This window comes from Sinohyriopsis cumingii, chromosome 5 (assembly GCF_028554795.1).
Source record: "Sinohyriopsis cumingii isolate HCF-2022 chromosome 5, ASM2855479v2, whole genome shotgun sequence".
Lineage (NCBI taxonomy): Eukaryota > Metazoa > Mollusca > Bivalvia > Unionida > Unionidae > Sinohyriopsis > Sinohyriopsis cumingii.
Genome location: NC_142965.1, coordinates 110535169 through 110556307, shown reverse-complemented (window position 1 = coordinate 110556307; position 21139 = coordinate 110535169). Strand labels below are relative to the sequence as shown.

The 21139-nt window shown below is 36.9% G+C and overlaps 1 protein-coding gene across 1 annotated transcript in view; it reads left to right on the top strand.

The window, feature by feature from the left end:
* The window catches only part of LOC149799985 (sucrase-isomaltase, intestinal-like), a 42106-nt gene extending 22457 nt beyond the window's left edge, over positions 1–19649 (top strand). The window contains exons 13-23 of the mRNA XM_089959515.1: positions 180–316; positions 748–782; positions 5789–5923; positions 6366–6514; positions 7162–7246; positions 8407–8463; positions 11410–11534; positions 12540–12628; positions 14029–14078; positions 16578–16730; positions 19073–19649. Coding sequence (XP_089815641.1) covers positions 180–316; positions 748–782; positions 5789–5923; positions 6366–6514; positions 7162–7246; positions 8407–8463; positions 11410–11534; positions 12540–12628; positions 14029–14078; positions 16578–16730; positions 19073–19141 — 1084 coding nt within the window. The 3' untranslated portion in view covers positions 19142–19649. The remainder of the gene's footprint in view (positions 1–179; positions 317–747; positions 783–5788; positions 5924–6365; positions 6515–7161; positions 7247–8406; positions 8464–11409; positions 11535–12539; positions 12629–14028; positions 14079–16577; positions 16731–19072) is intronic.
* Positions 19650–21139: the final 1490 nt, after the last annotated feature.

Genomic DNA, 21139 nt, shown 5'->3' with positions numbered 1-21139 from the left:
ACAGTGTCTTCTCTACTTTAAATCGGACTGCAGATAGTTTTGCAGAATACAAAACCTCGACCACTGCTCGTTTTAGTAAGTAAACACGTTGCACTGAATGTTTATCTCGACTATTATGAAAGATAGATTTAGTAATGAAGGAAATCGGAAAGACTTTGCAAGTTTGTGTAACCTTTCAGGGCTCTCGTAAATATTTTACCTGGAAAACGTCCGATGGTCGTGACTCGGTCAAATTTCGCAGGAACCAACAAATGGTCTTTCCATTGGACTGGAGACAACCAAAGCCAGTGGCCAAACTTAGCCTGGTCAATTACTGGTGAGTGTCTAAATTTGTAATTGTGCGTGTCTGTAAACACAGACACACACACACTCTCTCTCTCTCTCTCTCTCTCTCTCTCTCTCTCTCTCTCTCTCTCTATATATATATATATATATATATATATATATATATATATATATATATATATGTATGTATGTATATATATAGTGACAGACGGAAAAACGGTCGGGTGGATGGATGGTCAGTGCATTTGCATCCTATAGGACCCCGGAAACAAACTCTCAATGTTAAAAACGGGACCCACCACCCAGTAGTTATATCATTTCAATAGACATTCTTCAGCCATAATACATAGGCTGTAACATTCGCGCTGAAAACTAATATATATCTGTCCAAGTATTACCCAGAAATGATCGTATAGTCTACGTTAGAAAAACAGTATTGTTCCATGTACGTTCTCTTTACAGGTATACTTGACTACAGTCTCTTCGGATTCCCTTTGGTGAGTTCGTTTAATATTTATCATAAACTAGAGTAATGCCCTCGTTCATAAACTTGAAAATTCTAGAGATATGGATGTATGATTTAGATATATTTCTTGTTGCGGGTGTTTAGACAAGACTATGTGTACACGTGCTAACCAAGCTTTGACAAAAACGTAACAGAAGGTTTCAGTATTCGTGAAAGGGATGTAGCATTTAGTTGTCCAGTGTCATTTTCTGTTTCAAGGTTTAAAAAGTCTGTGTGATTTAACTAGAACATCGTTTTTCTTTTGCTACCCACATGTACCTGAATGTATACATCTGAAGATTTGGTTATGCTGTTTCTCGCAAAGCAAAGTCTGATAGAGTATATAAGAGGGTCGAGGTATGCCGAGATATGCTACAGACTGGTCATGAAGAAAGGTATATTATAAGCATGTCATAAACCAAAGTATATTATAAACGTGTCACCAGTCGAGTTATATTACAAACGGGTCATGAGAAGAAGTAAATTACAAACATGTCATGAGTCGAGGTATATTACAAACATGTCATGAGTCGAGGTAAATTACAAACATGTCATGAGTCGAGGTATATTACAAACATGTCATGAGTCGAGGTAAATTACAAACATGTCATGAGTCGAGGTATATTACAAACATGTCATGAGTCGAGGTATATTACAAACATGTCATGAGTAGAGGTATATTATACACATGTCATGAGTCTAGGTATATAACAAGCATGTAAAGGGTCAATGTACATTATAAATGTGTTGAACCAAGCTATATTAAAAACGTCAGGAATCCATGTATATTGCAAACATGTTATGAGTCGATGTTTATTATAAATGTCATGAATCAAGGTATATTATAAACTTTTAATGAGTCGCGGAATATTCTAAACATGTCACTAGTCGAGGTATATTATAAACGTTTCATGAGTCGAGGTATATTCTAAACATGTCACTGGTCTTGGTATAGTATCAACTTTCATGAGTCGAGGTATATTCTAAATAGGTCACTAAGCGAGGTATATTATAAACATATCATGAGTCTAGGTATATTATAAACATGCATGTTAATAAACATGTCATCAGTTTAGATATATTATAAATATGTCACTAGTCGAGGTATATTATAAACGTTTCATGAGTCGATGTATATTCTAAACATGTCACTAGTCGAGGTATATTATATACTGTTCATGAGTCGAGGTATATTCTAAACATGTCACTAGTCTTGGCATACTATCAACTTTTCAGGAGTCGAGGTATATTCTAAATATGTCACTAAGCGAGGTATATTATAAACATGTCCTGAGTCTAGGTATATTATAAACATGTATGTTAATAAACATGTCATCAATTTAGATATATTATAAACATGCCACTAGTCGATGTATATTCTAAACATACCACTAGTCTTGGTATACTATCAACTTTTCATGAGTCGAGGTATATTCTAAATATGTCACTAGTCGAGGTATATTATAGCCATGCCATGAGTCGAAGTATATTATAAACATCTTTATTAATAAACATGTCATGAGTCGATGCATATTATAAACTAGTCATGAATAAAGGTACGTTCTAAGCATGCCATAAACCAGAGTATATTATAAACGTGTCATGAGTGGAGGTATAATACAAACGTGTCATGAATCGAGGTATATTATAAACGTGTCATGAGTCGAGGTATATTACAGACTGGTCATGAATAAAGGTACATTATAAGCATGTCATAAACCAAAGTATATGATAAACGTGCCATTAGTTGAGGTAAATTATAAACATGTCATGAGTCGAGATATATTATAAACATGTCACTAGTCGAGGTTTATTATAAACATGTCATGAGTCGCGATATATTATAAACATGATACTAGTCGAGGAATATTATAAACATGTCATGAGTAGAGGTATAGTATAAACATGTCACTAATCGAGGTTTATTATAAACATGTCATGAGTCGCGATATATTATAAACATGATACTAGTCGAGGTATATTATAAACATATCACGAGACAAAGTTAACAGTTCATGTACCTTTTGAGCACTAAAAAGCTTTAAACGTTTGGTTTCAAACCCATCCCTCATTTTCAAGACAAACTTTCTCGCATAATGGTTTTTTCTTCCTATACGATACAGAAGATTTTGTTACGAGCATCTGTTTTTAAGTTGGCCATTTCTGCCTTACGAAATCCGAGGCAACAGTTTTACCAACGACTATCGTGCAAAACATTTCAACTGGATATGTGAAATCTGTACCGCTGTATTCGAATTTTTAATAGCGCTGTTATTATCTCATTTATTTTCCTCCTATGTGGTCCCTAATTCGATTCTCGGTTCCTCACATGCACGATCACTAAAGTTTGCTGGTTTCTGCATTGTAAAGACCGCCTCACGTTGTGGTATCTAGATTTGTTACTTTAAATTGCAAAACCTCAACCACAAACCATTAACCATCATTTCATTTTTGTGGCGCTAGATGGCGCTAGGATTCAATACGATTTCTAGAATGATCTTAAGGACGTTAAATAACACTGGACAACAAATTTTTACAAAAGTCATGTTACTGAAATAAAATTAGTCAATTCTTATCAATTTTTATGTGCTGAACACGAATATGACAGTCAAATTGCAAAATTGGCTCTAGTTTTTTTGTAATCTGCAAAAAATTAATGTTTACATAACGAAATGCATTCCAATAGTAAAAGGTCAACTGTAATAGCCTACCTATAAAAAATCAAGTCATTGACTACATCTTAGATTTCTTCGCCTGTCTCTTGTACAGCTGTTCGGGAGCATCTCTGAGGAGTGTCCAGCAGTAGTCAGCCAGCATTGTAGTGGACCATTTTCCCTGGTATCTTTGTTCCATTGTTGCGATATCTTGATGAAAACGTTCGCCGTGTTCATCACTAACAATACCACAGTTGCTAGGAAAGAAATCCAAATGGGAATGAAGGAAGTGAATCTTTAGAGACATATTGCAGCCAAGTTTCTTATACTTCATCGACATGTCTTCTACTAGTTCCTTATAGTTTTCTGCCCTAACATTTCCGAGGAAGTTTGTAGAAACTAGGCGAAAAGCATTCCATGCTTGTTTCGCGTCACCTTCCAGCAAGTTGTTGAACCGGTCATCTTTGAAAAGCTCTCGAATCTGAGGACCCACAAAAACTCCCTCTTTAATCTTTGCTTCGCTGAGTCGAGGGAATTTTTCATGCAGGTATCGGAATGCTGGCAAAGTCCGGTCAATGGCTTTCACGAAGTTCTTCATCAAACCTAGTTTGATGTGAAGGGGTGGTAGCAAGATTTTCTGAGCCTCAACCAGAGCTGGGTGTTGGATATTCTTCTCTCCAATGGCTACATTCTGCCTGTGAGTCCATTCCTTCCTCATGTAGTGCATTTCCCTTGCTCGGCTATCCCACTCGCATAAGAAACACATGTATTTTGTATATCCTTGCTGCAGTCCCATTAAAAGGGCAACTACCTTCAAATCACCACAGAGGTGCCAGCTGTACTTGTTATACTCAATGGAATTCAGTAGCTGCCTTAAGTTATCGTATGTCTCTTTCATGTGGACAGCATACGCTACTGGAATAGATGGAAGAATGTTTCCATTGTGCAAAAGCACAGCCTTGAGACTCAGTTTCGAAGAGTCCACAAATAGTCTCCATTCTTGTGGGTCATGAGTGATTTTTAAAGCATTCATGAGGCCCTCAATATCGGAACAGAATATCAGATTACTTTCCTTTCTGAAGAAAGGCTCCAATTGCTGGTGGCGCTTTTGATATGCAGTAATTGTGACATCTTCTTCTAGAAGATTCCATTGTTGGAGTCTTGATCCTAGCAATTCTGCCTTGTTCTTTGATAAGTCCAAATCACGAATCAGGTCATTTAGTTCTTCCTGTGTTATTCTGTGTGGGGTTGATGATGCACCACAGTGAAAATCTGGATCACTGCATGCTGATGGACCAGGAGAAGAACAGGTCGACTCACCTTTGTCTTCGTCAGATGAATCAAGAGAATATTCTGCTGGAGGTTCTGGAATAGGAAGTCCCTCACCATGTGGAACTGGTCTCAATGCAGACGGAATGTTTGGGTAGACTATTCTCGACTTCTTTCGCTTCGTTATTCCGCCGGAAAGAGGAGGAACCAAGCAGAAGTAACAGTCATTTAGGTGGTTGCTTGGCTCTCTCCACACCATTGGGACTGCAAACGGCATTGATGACCTTTTGCAATTCAACCACTGTGAAAGCTGTGTTGTACATGTAGCACAGCATATATGCGGAGCCCAAGGCTTGTCTTGGTCACCAACCTTGCATCCGAAGTAAAGATGATATGCCTTCTTCACTTGAGAATTGATACTTTTCTTCTGGTTGGCAAATGTCACTTCCCCACAAATATAGCAAAAATTGTCCGCGGTATTAACACACTTTCGAGGCATTACTGTTCTTTATTGTACGTAAATGGATAAAATAATAAGTTTTATGTAACAGTAGCTTGAACTGTCTCGCACAACGTCTAAAATATTTTAAATGCTGAACCTATCTGATTGGGCTTTATATAGTACACTGCTTACGTCAGCTTCAGCAGCCGCCTGGCATTAGTATAATAGGCCTACACATGTATAGTACACTGCTGACGTCAACTTACTTCAGCAGCCGCATGGCATTAGTATTGCATTGCATCAGAAAATGATGCAATCAACTGTGGATGATGTGAGCATGATGGTATTATGCAATGTTACATCATTATTCCGGATGTTGCTGCAGTCCTAGTGGAGAAATTTACACAGTGAAACATAGAAAATGAGGTATATGAATATCTTCAAAACGAGAGCCAATACAAATTTTTCACGGTTATATTCGTGTTCGGCACACCAAAATACTACAGATTAGGGCCTTTTCAAGTCAGTAATGATTTCACTGTTGACCAGTGTAATCATATCAAGTCGAATGGTCATGACAACTAATTGACTCCAGTAACGTAATTAAAAGTAGCCATCTTAAATTTACTTCAGGTCGGTGCAGACATCTGTGGATTTTGGTTCGAGGCCGAGCGGGAGATGTGCTTGAGGTGGCAACAGCTGGGTGCTTTCTATCCCTTCTCCAGAAATCACAATGCTCACAACGATGAAGGGAAGCCAGAATTTAGAGTAAGCAGCCGCAGACACACTTTAAAAGACACAGTAAACCTGATTATTTTCCTTTGTCTCCTATCATAATGATCTTTTTAATTCCTAATATTATAGCCAAATGTGTATGCAGCGATATGATCCTTGCAATATAGCTGTCGCAAGAGCACAGAAGGCTCGTCTACTCACATCACGTGGCCAAGAAAAAGTTTTTCACATCTCGTAGAAATAAAATAGTTTCGCGTGGCCACGTAGTGTATTCTTTTTTATGCTGATGTACAGCAATACAAAATATAATGCAGCAAAAGTGTATTTTGATACAGGTTGAATTTATCCAATTCGATACGCAAAATATGGACATTGAAGTTTGTCACGAAAACGTCGTCGACAGTTAATAAATTATATATCTCTTTCTTATTGCTCAATGATCTATAGCCTTAAATAGCACTACGTGTTGTTTTAGGATCAAGATCCGGCATCGTGGGATGATGAGTTCACCAGAATTGCACGTGCGGCGCTCCTAACTCGCTACAAGCTCCTCCCGTACTTGTATACGCTGATGCATTATGCTCACACAGTGGGCGCTACTGTTGCCAGACCTTTCGTGTTAGAGTAAGCATTATGACTGGCATTCGTTTAGATTCAGAGTGACCCATCGGTCTGTACGATGAGCTAAGTGCTTTCAATCGTTCACAATCAGTTTTTAAATTATATTTGATAATGTCAATACATATATACATAGACCCTGATCTACCGTCGCATAATTCGCTGGCATACAGGAGTCTATGGTGTATGTTCTATTCATTAGTCTCGATAATCTACACTGACCCAAATATGGGCATTATGCGACGACAGATCAGGTTCTATATTGTTTTCGGTTGGGTCTAACTTATACCAAGTGCATACGGAACTGCATATATTTGCATCTTTCTCTATATGATTTCAGATCTTACTTTAATAGGAGCTTATGTTTAACACGATAATTGATGACAAAACAAAATTTAGGACATGCGTATTCAACCTTCAAGCTGTATTAATCCTCCAGGTCGCTACCCAAGCTGTCACTATTAATGTTTTAATTTTCACTAATATCCTTCGTACATACTAAGTTTAATTGGTAGTATTCTGTTCTGCATCATCCAATCGCAACGGCATGCAGCGGGACACTATAATTTTACTGTTTCAGACTCGTAACTCTTTCTTTGATCATAAGGCTATAAAATGCATGGTAATCAATATATTAATGATATGTTTCATAGGTTTCCAAAAGATGAGGTTGCTATGACAATAGATAAACAGTTTCTATGGGGATCAGGACTGATGATCACACCCGTTTTGGACAAGGTAAACTAATAGTGGCATCAAGCCAATAATAATAATAATAATAATAATAAATAAATAAATAAATAAATAATAAAAATACGATTGTTATTGGTTTCTGGGGATAACATTCTGCGAAAAGAAACAATTTCCTTCCATATTGTATCCTTGGGTCGTACGTGACGGAGAATTCAATGAATATTGAATAAGAGACGTTATCCCATATGCATACAGAGTTATCCCATGTGCATACAGAGTTATCCCATATGCATACAGAGTTATCCCATATGCATACAGAGTTATCCTATGTGCATACTGTTGAAAATAGCAAAATAATTGCAACATGTAAGCAACTTTCTAACGACATGAATAATTTATTTTGTATCTAACAAGCTTCACTGTGCATAAATCTGTATATAAAAAATGAATGAACCAACTTTCTCCACTACGTAAATTTTGTATTTTGCATTTTATATCAATAGTGATTGTGTTTTAGATTTATTCAAATTTGAGAAGGGGTGGTACGTTGTTTGTTAAAAAGTGCGTAGAGATAGTAGAAGAGGTTATTTATAAAGTACGATGTGTTTAATTAAAGTTAGTACACACTCGTAATTCCTACAAAATTGATTCGAATTTGCAGCAGACCACAATTTATAAAGATGTCTAGCACTGGGGCATCTTGCCATAGACATGTTGCATCATGTCGCACCTAGTCACACCATCCTGACACCAGGCCGCCCAATCCGAACATTAACCTATGAGTGCTAGTACCATTTTTACAAGTTTTTGGTAGCATCACTTGCCACACAGTCACATTATCCTAACACCAGGCCAATCAGTCCTTAGACTATCCTCTTAATGTAAGCGCCATGCAAGGCAGCAGATAGTACCAATTTTATAAGCCTTCTGTATGACTCGGCCGGGATTGGAACCCGAGACCTCTCGTATCTGCGGCGGACGTTCTAACAACTTAGGCCACAGGAGTGATCATCTCAGTGTACGAATCGTATGATGGGTACGTTTTGCTACTATCGCATCATTCAAATTTTCTATCAATGCATTCCATTTTACATTTTATTACCTTCGTTTCTTCTCACTAGTAAAAAAAAAAAAAAGAAAAAACGCTTAACCTCGTAATTTTGTATTGAAATATAAATATTGAGCTTGAACCTTTTTACTTGCAGGGAATGACAAACGTCGATGGCTATTTTCCAGAAGGACGGTGGTTTGATTATTACACGGTATTGATTCAAGCATCCCTGAAAAAGATTATTCTACAAAATTTTATAAGAACCTTAAATTCATGTTATGGGCATATGATTTTCTATGTCTTGCTCGTGGTAAAATTGGATGAGGTGTCTTGACTACAGATTAGCAGGGTTCGAATCCTACTGTTTCTCTAATTGCTAAACGCAACATTATAACCAGAAGAAAAAAAATATACAAATACAAGATCCAAGAAGCAAACACTCACAATCTACTAGCGAATAGACTGTCTGTCCGTCTGTCTGTCGGTCTGTCTGTCTGTATGTCTGTATGTATGTATGTACGAACTTATTTATTATTTCATTTATATCAACCCGTTTAATAACCTATAGATATGCAACATTGTGCTGATGTGCCGTTAACTCTATACTTTCCTATCTACGTACATTCGTATGAGTATACAATATGTACGCATAATTCTACAGGGTTTACGTAATATAAAAGTTTCCCACAGATAAAATACATTTTATGTATGGTGGGAGATAATATCCTAATCGATAAAATTTGTGTTGTTCAGAAAATAAAATCTATACAGCTATTGACAATTAAAATATCTAAACAAATAAATTTATATGAGACAAAAAGAAATATTTTCAGCCTGGTGCATACTCTGTTGGGCTCTTAAGTGTTTAAGATGTTGTGCTTATAGCCATTCGGCTACTGGTACACGAGTGGTATGTTAATATTATATTAAAGAGGGACTTGTTATCGATCCCGGTTGGCAGAGTGGCCTTGGGCGCTTGCCGTTACCGATTACTGCCATATCACCCTTGTCCGCGTCGGTTCGAGTCTCGCGGTTCGGCCATTGTGGGTATGTGACAAAGCTTGCCAATAGTCTCCCGTGGATAGGTGGTTGTTCACCGAGGGTTACTGGGTTCTTCCTCCGCCAGTTATGCCGTCTGTCGTGTATACACTATCCAGTGCTGAAAAATTGTGTTAAACCCATAAAAACCAAGCCAAATAAACTGTTATGCAAGTCAGTTACCGACCTCGTTGAATGGTCTCTAAGGTACAAGACAGAGGTGGCACGTGCACATGAAAATCTTTCTCACATTTGTGTACACAACTGAAGACGAGAGTCTTGGGCATTAACTGTTACCTATCGACGATGTGTTCAAATTGAAAGTCTCATTGCCACCATTTCGCCAAAGTTTGGAATGAAGGATATGATTTGATGTTGTTGTTCTAGGGTTTAACGCCATTTTTCAGCACAAGATAGGCTATACATGGCGGCCAGTATAACTGGTGGAGGAAGAACCCTGGAAAACCGAGGGAAGAACCACCGACACACGAGAAGCTACTGGCAGGCTTTCCCACGTACCCACGCTAGCCGAGCCTTGGACTCGAACACACGCAGACAGAGGTGAGATGGCAGTGATCCGGAACGGTGAGCGCTTTAGACCACTCGGCCACTCGGGGCCCCGATATGATTTGATAAAAATAGCTATCTGATATTAACCGTTCTTTAAAATAATAAAGATGGTAAGTTGAAACGACGTTAAGAGGTCCCACCTCTTAATTCTGTTGCCGAAGTCGTTAATAATTCCGTTTTTGTTGGGAGTGTTTCAAAAGTAGTGACGTCATGCATTCGATAAACTAAGTTGGTGACTAACACAACAACATTCGCACATGGCGATCAAATTGATTCGAGAGAAGTAGGATTTGTAGGTCTGCATTTTTAAAATGATCTGATAAGATTAATATTCAATAAATTTGTAATCATATAATGAACAATATGTTTGACAATTTTCGTTCATTTCCTATACAATTTATTTATATCTGGAACAAATAATCTAGAACAATATCATATAAGGATTACCTACCATTCCTTACAACGGTGACATGATCAAATCAGGAATTCCTGCCATCATCTGAAAGGTAAGATCCGAACAAACTCGAGTGTGTATAAAATATTGAACACAATTTTACAATTAGATAATTAGCAGTATCTACGCTACTAATCTAATTTTATAATGGCACAATAAAATTATACATTTCTTTCTTTGCTATCGTCTGCTCGTATTTAGCGCTCAACTGCGCACTCGAGTTTGTTCGGATCTTACATTTCGGTCAATGGTGAAATCCAAGACTGTCCGAATGCAAAATTCCACTTCTACATGGGTTGTTATCCATAGGTCAAGATCGGCGAACCATTGTTGCATTTTCTCCATTATATCACAAATTGAACGAAGTGTGTCGAGATGTTTTGAAAATTTAATTATTCTTAATTACGACTGGCCTAAGCTGGAAATAGCAGACGCAATTAGGATAAACTAGCAGTGTTGGCATTGCAGAGGGGTGAGGACCGGTGTCTTCCCTTGTGTTATATTATTACAGGTTAGAACACCCATCCCTTGTTTTTCTTTGTAACAAGCCCATGTGGGTTGACGTACGGATGTCACTGACCAACATCGCATTAATTCGCACGCATTTCAAAATCTGCCACGTTTCTCAGGTCGAAGGAGAAATTAAATAGTACATAATGTGATGAATCGTTGATATTATCTAATTGTAAGGCCACCCAACGATCTGTTGGACCAATATCTTTCAAGATTCAACATTATTCAGGTGTTTTGGCATCTAATAGTTTTTGCAGGCAAAGACGGCATTCCGGCGTTAGGTGTGCAAATGACAAACTGTTATATTGATTGAAACTCAGAAACTCATCTCTCTTTTTTCCTGTCGCTAGACGACGTGGGTGTACTTTGGGAGTTCTAGACTGGTTCTCTGTTTGAAAAGGCTGTTCCCACAAGCTCAGCTTTTAATACATTGAAACCAAAATATCCGTAGTACACAAACTCAGATGAATTAATAATTTGTTTATGAATTCAATTAGTAATGCTTTCCGAACAAACGAGTATCAAATTATTCCCAAATACTAATGTTTCTACGAATATAGATTTGAATAAAATTTCTCGCAGGGCGAAGGGATTAGACCAACAAAGGCATGGCACAATTTAGACGCCCCCATGGACAAGATAAACCTGCACGTGAGGGGAGGGGTCATCATACCTTGGCAGGAACCTGCCAACAACACTTTCTATAGGTACAGTGGATACATAATAATTCCTAAAAACGTCTAAAAATGCATCCCGTTTAACTCGTGCAACACTTGTTACTCATCTATCACAGAGAGGATTAACTCGTGCAACACATGTTGCTAATTGAGATTAATTGGACACGAGTGTAAGGTATATACTTCCCTTTGATAGTGTCTTGAGATGGAAATAATTATGAATAAAATACTCATACTTTTTTACAAAATGTAGTTATATGACAATTAAAATCATAAATAGATGTTGCACATTCGTATCTTACACATGACAGTTGCTTTTAAGATTTGCTGAAATACAACGATGTAAATGTTGACCATTCCGTCGTCTAATTAGGGCGTCATAATGGACTTGCCAAAAATTACGAATCTCTTTCATTTTCTCAGCCAAAGAGTACTTGCGGCGCATGTGCAGATGAAATGCACATTATATCAGTTTTAATTTTCAAACGAACTCTTAGAGGCGATGATATATTGGACAGTGAGTATCCCAAACAAACTTATCTAAAAAGCGGAATATCGGGAAATTGCGAAAAAATTTCAAAAGTAGACATTTATATGTAAACTATACAATTCGAAATTATATATTTGTTAGCGATTACTTTTAAGACAGTTCATCATCTACCATGACACCTTTATCGGTAAAATGCTAATCAATTACATATACACAAACATGCATATTTTATAGTAGCTGGTTGATAATTTCCTTGGAAAGAAGCCAAAGTATGTTCGCGACATAGATTATTTTTGTTTACCTATTTAACAAAATATTAAAATATCATCATGCCATATTAAAGTACTGTGCAAGGACATATATTACTGATCATGATGGTTTCAAAGGCTGAATCCATTACCTATCTACATATTTCGTTAAAGTCTTGTGTATGTCCGTGTAATGATTATAAGACGTGTATAAACAGAGAGAGAGAAAGAGAGCGAGTTTAGAGGTGTACCCAAGTGTCAAAATATTTGTTCTAATAAGGATCGTCTTCTTCACAGCCGTAAGAACCCCATGGGACTGGTCGTAGCTTTAAACGACTCGAATGAAGCAGAAGGAAGTCTTTACTGGGACGATGGGGAGTCATTAGGTAATATTGACGTAATATTTTACTTGGCGTTGACATTAAATGGAACATCGCTCGGCCATTTCGGTCTAGTCGAGATATAATCAAAATGTAGTTGCAAGAATGCACATTAATTTGCTGGATTTAGTGATTCGCTTCTGATCGTGTGCACCACATGTGTTGCGACCAAAACAGCGACATTGTTGCGACTATGATTCGTGTCGGCGCCATATTGTGCAAAAGTATTTCGAATATAGCTCGCAATGACTGACGTAACATATATCACGTATCTAGCACATATATCGAGATAATAATCGGAGATCTCAAATTAAGAACCCTGGGTGGCCAGATGGTATAAGGTGCTCGCCTTGACAGATCATTGATATCTCACCTCTGTTCACGTGGGTTCGAGTCTCGGCTTGTTCAGCGTGGGTATATGAGAATACTTGCCAGTAACGTCTCGTGGGTCGGAGGTTCTTCTCAGAGATTTTCCAGGACTTTCCTCCACTATTTATATTGGCCGCCACTTATAGCCTATCATGTGCTGAAAATGACGTTAAATCCACAAAACCATAAACAAGCAGATATCAAATTACCAATTCTAAATCTCGTTGGCTAAAATGAAAACTCCACATACTTATTCGAGATCTTAACTAAACCAATATTTCTTACAGCAAACCAAACCAGAAACACAAGCGTGGAATGTGTACTTTGAGGACTTCTGAATACAAGAAGTATCAGCGACGAGGTTTAATTTCTAACGTTTCATACAATTTCACAAAGTTCCATCATGTTGAAAGTATGATATTTTTTTTAAATCCTTACGTAACAGTATCGTGAACAAATGTTGTGAAAAGTGATATGCATTTATCCAACATTATCTTTTATCAACAGGTAAAGATTTCCCAGCATTACGAGATCATACTTTGCATTCTAGAATTTCGCATGATGCTTATTCCACGGAGAAGGATTAAATATCCGTTGAACGAATGTCCAGGTGGCTTTACCTTACAACAAAGATTCTCACGACATCATATCATGGAAATCTAACGAATGGAGAAACATGAACATATATGGTAGATTGAGTCTTCCTGTTTTTCTAGGTTAAATAAAAATGGTTACGCGTAACAATGATCCATACATCAAATGTTGAATTAGCTTCTGCAGTTGAATAGATATATCTCCAAGCAGGTATTAACTCAACAGGGTATAGCCCCTGTCAGAGGAATTCCGGTCTGAGTTTATAAATGGATGTGTCGTTATTTAGATCTGTTGGAATATCGTTACCACTTTCATTTGAAAGTGACAACGATGTTTTTCGTGAAAATCGAACAAAGCAAGAGTCTTTCGACTAGAGTTGCATGTAGCCTTTAACTAATTCTTTGCCGGAAGTACCATGAACCCTGTTTTCTCTTATTTTGCAGACACTTTTAAAAGTGGACAGTATTCACTGCTAAATTTTTCACTTAGCAAGGTAAGCTGAATTAATAATTGTATCACTTGTAGAATAACTTTACGATTTAGTCTTGCATATATGGTGAATTAAAAATAAGGAATATAAATCATTTTAATATATCTGATAAATTATAATATGTTTGCATTTGGGTTTTATTTTATTTTGTTTTCAGGACATTCCTATTATCATTATATTTTGCATAATAAAAGAAATTTTGGCAGTTGTAGATGGTGGATGATGAGTTACACTAGAGTCGAATAAGAAGTAGTAGTAGCATCAGCAACAAAAGTAATAGTAGTAGTTGTTGTTGTTGTTGTTGTAGGGTTTAACGCCATTTTTCAGCACAAGATAGGCTATACGTGACGGCCAGTATTAATGGTGGAGGAAGAACCCGGGAAAACCCCAGAAAGAACCACCGACCCTCGAGAAGCTACTGGCATGCTTTCTCACATATCCACACTGACCGAATCCGAGACTCGAACCTACGCAGACAGAGGTGAGATGGCAGTGATCCGTAACGGAAAGTAATAGTAGTAGTAGTAGTAGTAATATTCATGGTAGTGGTAAAAGAAGAAGAGTTACTAATATTAGTAACAATAGTTGTAGCAGAAGTAATGGTAGAAATAGCTGTGGTAATACAGTCAAACTTCGGTAATTCAAATGTCAAGCACTCGAATACTTCCTTTCACTAAACTAAGTTCTGGTGTAATTCATTCTCTTGTCTATGACCTATCTTAGCTCGAAACTACTAGAAATATAGATGACTCCCCCCCCCCCAATAAAGTCACTAGCAGAGGATATTCTGCCCATTTTACCTGGACGATGGGCAACTTGGCAGTTTCTCCTATATGCGATCACCAAACGTTTCCATTTTTATGAAGGCATAATGATGCAGAGTCAACTTATAAATCACAAATATAAATATTAACAGAAATCTTCATTTGCGTTCTGTTTATGTATGCAATTCTCGTAAAGGTTTCTTGAGATTCAATGAATTTATTTCAACTTCCAAACACCATATCAAGTCAACGGTCAAATCTGACCGCTGACCAGAGCTATGGCGGCTGATGACGTCATTGAAGAACTATCTATATATCTTGGGACTCAGCGCTTCGAATTTTAAAAGTTCGACTGTAGTCGTTGCAAAAACAGAAGTATAAAAACAAGTATGGATAGTGGTTGTTTAGTAACACTAAGAACTAGTTGAAGATACAGCTGCGCAACAGTAACAGTAATAATGCTAGAAGTAGTTGTTTTTGTTTTTACTTGAAGTTATCACAACCCATTTAAAATCGTTCAACGAAAATAGCTAGATACATACTTTACATCTGGTCTTTTCAGTGATGATCTTCAACATCCAGTTTTGCAATATATATTATAGCAATTTATTTCGTTGCGGAAAACATATAAGAGGATAATAAATATTTTAGAAGTGTATGTGCTTCATGGGAAGGAACCGTTAGCGATCGCGTTAACGAACGCACTAGGAGCTGAAGTTCCTTAGACTGAGTCAGGTAAAGACCATTTAAGGTTCAAGGTGTTACGGCACTTAAAGGATTCAGTATCACAGACTGAAAAAAACAGTAAATGTTAAACGGGAATTAAAATACATATAGAACAGTAAGTTGCAAACAAATATTGAAAAGCTTTTGCTAATTAAACCAATTAAGTTCTTTGATGTTCGTAGCATATACGATATAAAGAACGTGATTGCATCCAGGAAGAGTAAAGTTGCATTGACTATGGACGGTTTTATGGACTATATTCCCACTTGATGGCAGATGCATTACAACTACGCAGACGTTAATTACTTTATTATTCCCATCACAGTGGAACCTGCCTTGAAAGACCAACCCTTCTGCAAAAAACATAATGGTGTCTCATGACAGGTGGTCTCTCATAACAGGTCATAGTAGTTTATAGTCAATAAATATGTACATAGAGAACTTGTTCTACCAAGATTGGTGGTCTCTCATAGAAGTGGTCTCTCAAGACAGGTTTTACTGTATTGTATTACTGACTACGAACAGCACTGCGCTGGCTGGATTTGCAGATCATGCCTGAATATTGCTTGAACATATAAATTAAATGTATCATCAGCCACGTATTGTGCGCATACTATACGTTCTGGGGGCCCCGAGTGGCCGAGTGGTCTAAAGCGCTCTCCGTTACGGATCACTGCCATCTCACCTCTGTCTGCGTGTGTTCGAGTCTAAGATTCAGCCAATGTGGGCATGTGAGAAAGCTTGCCAGTAGCTTCTTGTGGGTCGGTGGTTCTTCCCGGGGTTTTCCCGGGTTCTTCCTCCACCATTAATACTGGCCGCCATGCATAGCCTATCGTGTGCTGAAATATGGCGTTAAACCCAACAACAACAACAACTATACGTTCTGCCTTAGACATACAGTATAAATATATATATATATATATATATATATATATATATATATATATATATATATAGCATAAATATTATCCGGTATATTAGTTACTGATTTATTTAAACTTTTGAATGTCAGACAGGACAGCTGACTATAACGTTTGCACATCAAGGCTACGCACTAAATGTTGACCTAGATACACTGGAGATATACGGTCTCGAACGGCGGCCCAGTCAGCTCAAGGTCAACGGAAGCCTGGTGGATAACATCAAAATACAGATAACGGATAAAGTTAGTACCTTTTTTTCTTTAGACATCTATCCTGTACCACCAAACTGTTTGGTGAAAACAAACACACGCACACACCTGCACACACAAATAATACACGAAGACTATAAGCTCTACCTTTTTCATCGCTACATTTTCACATGTTTCTATGTCTGTATTGATAAGCGGATAGATAAGAACGGATATATACACATTTTCAGGTTTTACATTGCATGTGATGTATCAATGATGTATTTACATCAATAAAAAGTTATAATTTTCAAGCAATTTGTCAATGTTTTTGGTTTGTGCGGAAGCATGGGCATTTTTTTACCCATACTCTCGACATAATCTGATTGTCATGCCGGCATATGTTCAATCACAGGTGTTTTCTAAAATCCCAGCTGTCATGTATTAGATTTCAAATGTCAATTAATAATCCCAACTCTCATTTATAGTCTCAACTGTCATTATTACGTTCCGGCTGACATGTAATAAATCTCAGCTCATATGTATTAAATCTCGTATGTTGTGTATTCAATCCCACCTATCATATATTATAGGTTACTGCATTTGTATGAGAAAATATGAACGAGTTTTGGGATGGAATACTGCACGACCTTGGGAGTGCAGTATATCCTTCCGACAAAACGAGTTCATATTTTCCCATACAAATACAGTAACCTTTCTATTATATGCTCATTTTGTTTAAATTCTACCTAAGGTTTAATTATATAAACAAAATACACGACAAGAAACAACGTAAATGAATGGATGCCGTATTCTAAACCAAATACACAAGTGCAGATTTGTCATTACACAATGACATCATTATTAATGCGCATATAACTCCGCCCAAATAAATTTGAACTTAGTGGCACACTCGACATAACTTTCGAAAGAAAATGGCGTGTCTAGTTAAAATTGAAATTTGCAACAACTTTTCCATTTCATCTGGAATGAATATATTTTGGTATTTTGTTTCGATTCGACGAAAGTTTGTGATTTTGGACTGGATTCATCTGTGCAAATTATACATGAAATACGTCGGGTTGAAGTGGCGCGGGAGAAGCGTGTTTACGTCTGCAAATTTGTTTCTGTTTCTGTCGTTAAATGTTTGAAATCATAATGTGGGAAAAATATGAAGTCTTTCAGTTGCAATTATCAAAAAGACGCTATTGAATTTAATGCTTATTTCATTTTGAGTGCAATAAGGAGGATGCAGTTGCACTTATCGAAATTACAGAATAATTTTTAAATGTGTACTCCAGATTGAAAACGTATGACATGGCTCATGTAATTGGAATTTGCAGAATTAAGCAAATACATTTTGAGGAAATTCAGGATGTAAAACTGTAAGTATATTTTATTTTGCCATTCTTATCACCAGCTAAAGAAGATAGTATATGCCTTGTCACTTGTATGTTATTTGTAAGGACCTTATCTTCCGTCTTTTATATAATGTAGCTAACCTAAATCCGTGACATTGTATCAACGCGGAATGTACCAAAACAGCTGGGGTTTTTTTGGCAGTCCACGAAACATGCTTTAGTTCATTCAGAAACAAATTTAAACAACCACAATGTAAAGAGCCTCTTACGCGAGTGTACATGATTTGTGTTCAAATCAAAATTGCTGGCGTCTGCGTCCATTGTTTGTTTACAATAGAAAGTAGTTTCTTTATGCACGTGAATGTTATATGTGTATTGTCGCGCGCGTTCAGTATCGGGGAATACTGAAAGATTCTGACAATGTAAAGTTAACGGGGGAAAAAATGAGCATATAATAATATATCAAAGCTGTCGTATGTTAAATCCTGACCGTTTTTTATAATAAAAGTATCTCACCTGTAGCTCACTGAATCTCGGCTGTTATTAATTAAATCCGAGCAATGTTTTATTATGGTTACTCTGCAGACATTTAATTAGGTTCAACATGCCGCGTTGACTCGCAATCCATCGAATGCGGGTTCGACACCCTCCAAAGCCAGCTCATGTCGGTTGCCTTTGTGTGTCCTTTCGGCAACCCACTTTTCTCCCATTTCCACATAATTATGTAGGCAATAATCTGTTAAAAGTGTTGTTGAATCTCAAACAGCAAATAAACAGAAAGCACTCTCTTATTATAAAAATTGTCCCTTTTTCGGTCGAAAGTTATTTTTCCTATCTTCTTCTCCATTGAAATTATGTTTACTCTCTCTATCTCTCCCTCTCCCTCTCTCTCTCTCTCTCTCTCTCTTTGTGGAGTTCTTTCTTTTTGTGCTTTAGATCTCCAGTTGAATCAGTTTTATTATTTATTTTTGTTGAATTTTGATTTATTTCCCTCTCCCAACATTTATTTATTTTTATTTTTGTTTTCATTTTCAGATTGTGCACGTTTTTGATCTGCATCTTCCGTTGAACACGTCTTATGTTATAGAGTGGTTCATATTCTAGTGTAAGAAGACACCGGCTCATATATGATGTGATTCATTTTTTTTTCTCTATAATAATCATTAAAAGCAGATTGTATGCATTTCTTTAATTACCTCGATTTGAAAAAGATATAACTGCTTGTTTTGATCTATCGGTTGTGATTGATTTTTCAAATGAAATTTGTACAAGGCTCAAGTAGCATATTATTCGTTATTAAAACAATCAGCTTTAGAAGTAGAGTATAGAGTGAAATAAATTAAACTTGAGATTTTATTTAAAAGTTAGTCTGTGCTTCTAAATACTTTATAATTTAGATAATTTCGTATCTCTGGTGCTTAATTTCGAACCTTTTACATTGTTTATTGTTAATTGTTAATGAAGCTGAAATCAAGTTTCTATTTTGAAATATTTGAACTTTCAGCTGAAAGAAAGTTCTAGATTACTTGTGAGAAAATGAATTTAATGACAAATGTGTGCATTCGTTCTTCAAACATTTATATCAAATATGACGAATAAATCCGAAATCGCCTATTGTTATAAAATACATCCATTGACGTCCCCCTTACTATGATTATTCAATGAAAACAATATCGTGTAATAGAGTAAATATGATTATTTTATACTTTGATACAGTAAAGCCCATGATATACGCTACTCTCTCTCTCTCGTTGCTGAAAATATAATGATTAACTTAGTGTACACTTACAAGTGTATTCTAATAACAAAATGAAAGGATTAAAACAAGACAAAATAGACGAGTTCACAATTCCCGATAATCATGATAACGCTTGTTGTCTTAACTCATTAATCGAGAGCGACGCTTGGGAGTTATGCCTCAAACATGTGAGTCAGACACATCAGTGCATTATCACAGCTGAATAAATTCGTTAAATCTGTTTTTGTGACATAACATTTAGTAAATCAAGAGGAATCCTATCGCAGTGAATGAAAAACTACTTGAAAAAGGGTCAGAGGATATGTGATTTTTAATTGCACGTTTTTTATGCTCTTGATTTCTTTCTGGAAGTGAGTAACTCCAGCCACTATGACATCCATCATCGAACATTTGTATGGACACCCTCCGCATTGATTAGTTTGTTTTACAGGTTCTGGTGTGGACTTACCCTTCACTGCGACTGGTTGTGTACTAACCCCGGTGTGCACACAGCCTCCGCTTTGATTTGTTGTTGCACAACGTAATCATATGCAGAAATGGAAAATGGCGGTACACTTACAAACTGCATTATTGCACTTTATTTTTAAAAATACATTCACTTGACAAAAATAAATAAAGCAGAAAATGCGATATAATGCAAGACTTGGGAGGTGGGACTGCATTGCACAACGCCTTTCATTTTAGACCGTTCCAGTGGCCTATGTGGCTAGAGCGCCCACCTCGGATGCGGGATGTCGCGGTTTCGAAAACTTCCGAGTCATATCCGAGACTTTTAAAAATGGTACTAGCAGCTGCCTCGCTTAGCGCTCAGCATTAAGAGGTTAGTGAAGATTGGTCGGCCTGGTGTCAGGATAATGTACTGGGTGAGACATAATGCTCCTGTGCTAGACATCACTATAAACTGTCACACTGCATACAATAAAGCGTTATTGACTCAAATTGTAGATATAGATCAGTACATTAATTTCCATTATGTACCAATAATTGGAAAAGAAATCAGATTTTAAAACTTCTGATCTTGTGACTAAATAATGTTACTGTAAACAATGTTTGCATGCAATATTTTAACTTGCTATGGAATCCTCAACGGCTGGCGGACAATATTAATAAAGTCTGGAATGGTTACCCTTGAAATACGGGGACGTACAAGACATGTTCACCGTCAATAATAGATATACAAAATGAAACATCCCTTTGTCCGATACAATCATTGTTGACGTGAAACGTTTAATCTCCTATGCTTTAGATACTATATTGTTCACTTTCTGGACTGCATCACTAGGTGCAATGGCCTGCTTATTTTCTTCTCTCATTCAAAGCGGTCTTCCCGCATTGCATTAAGT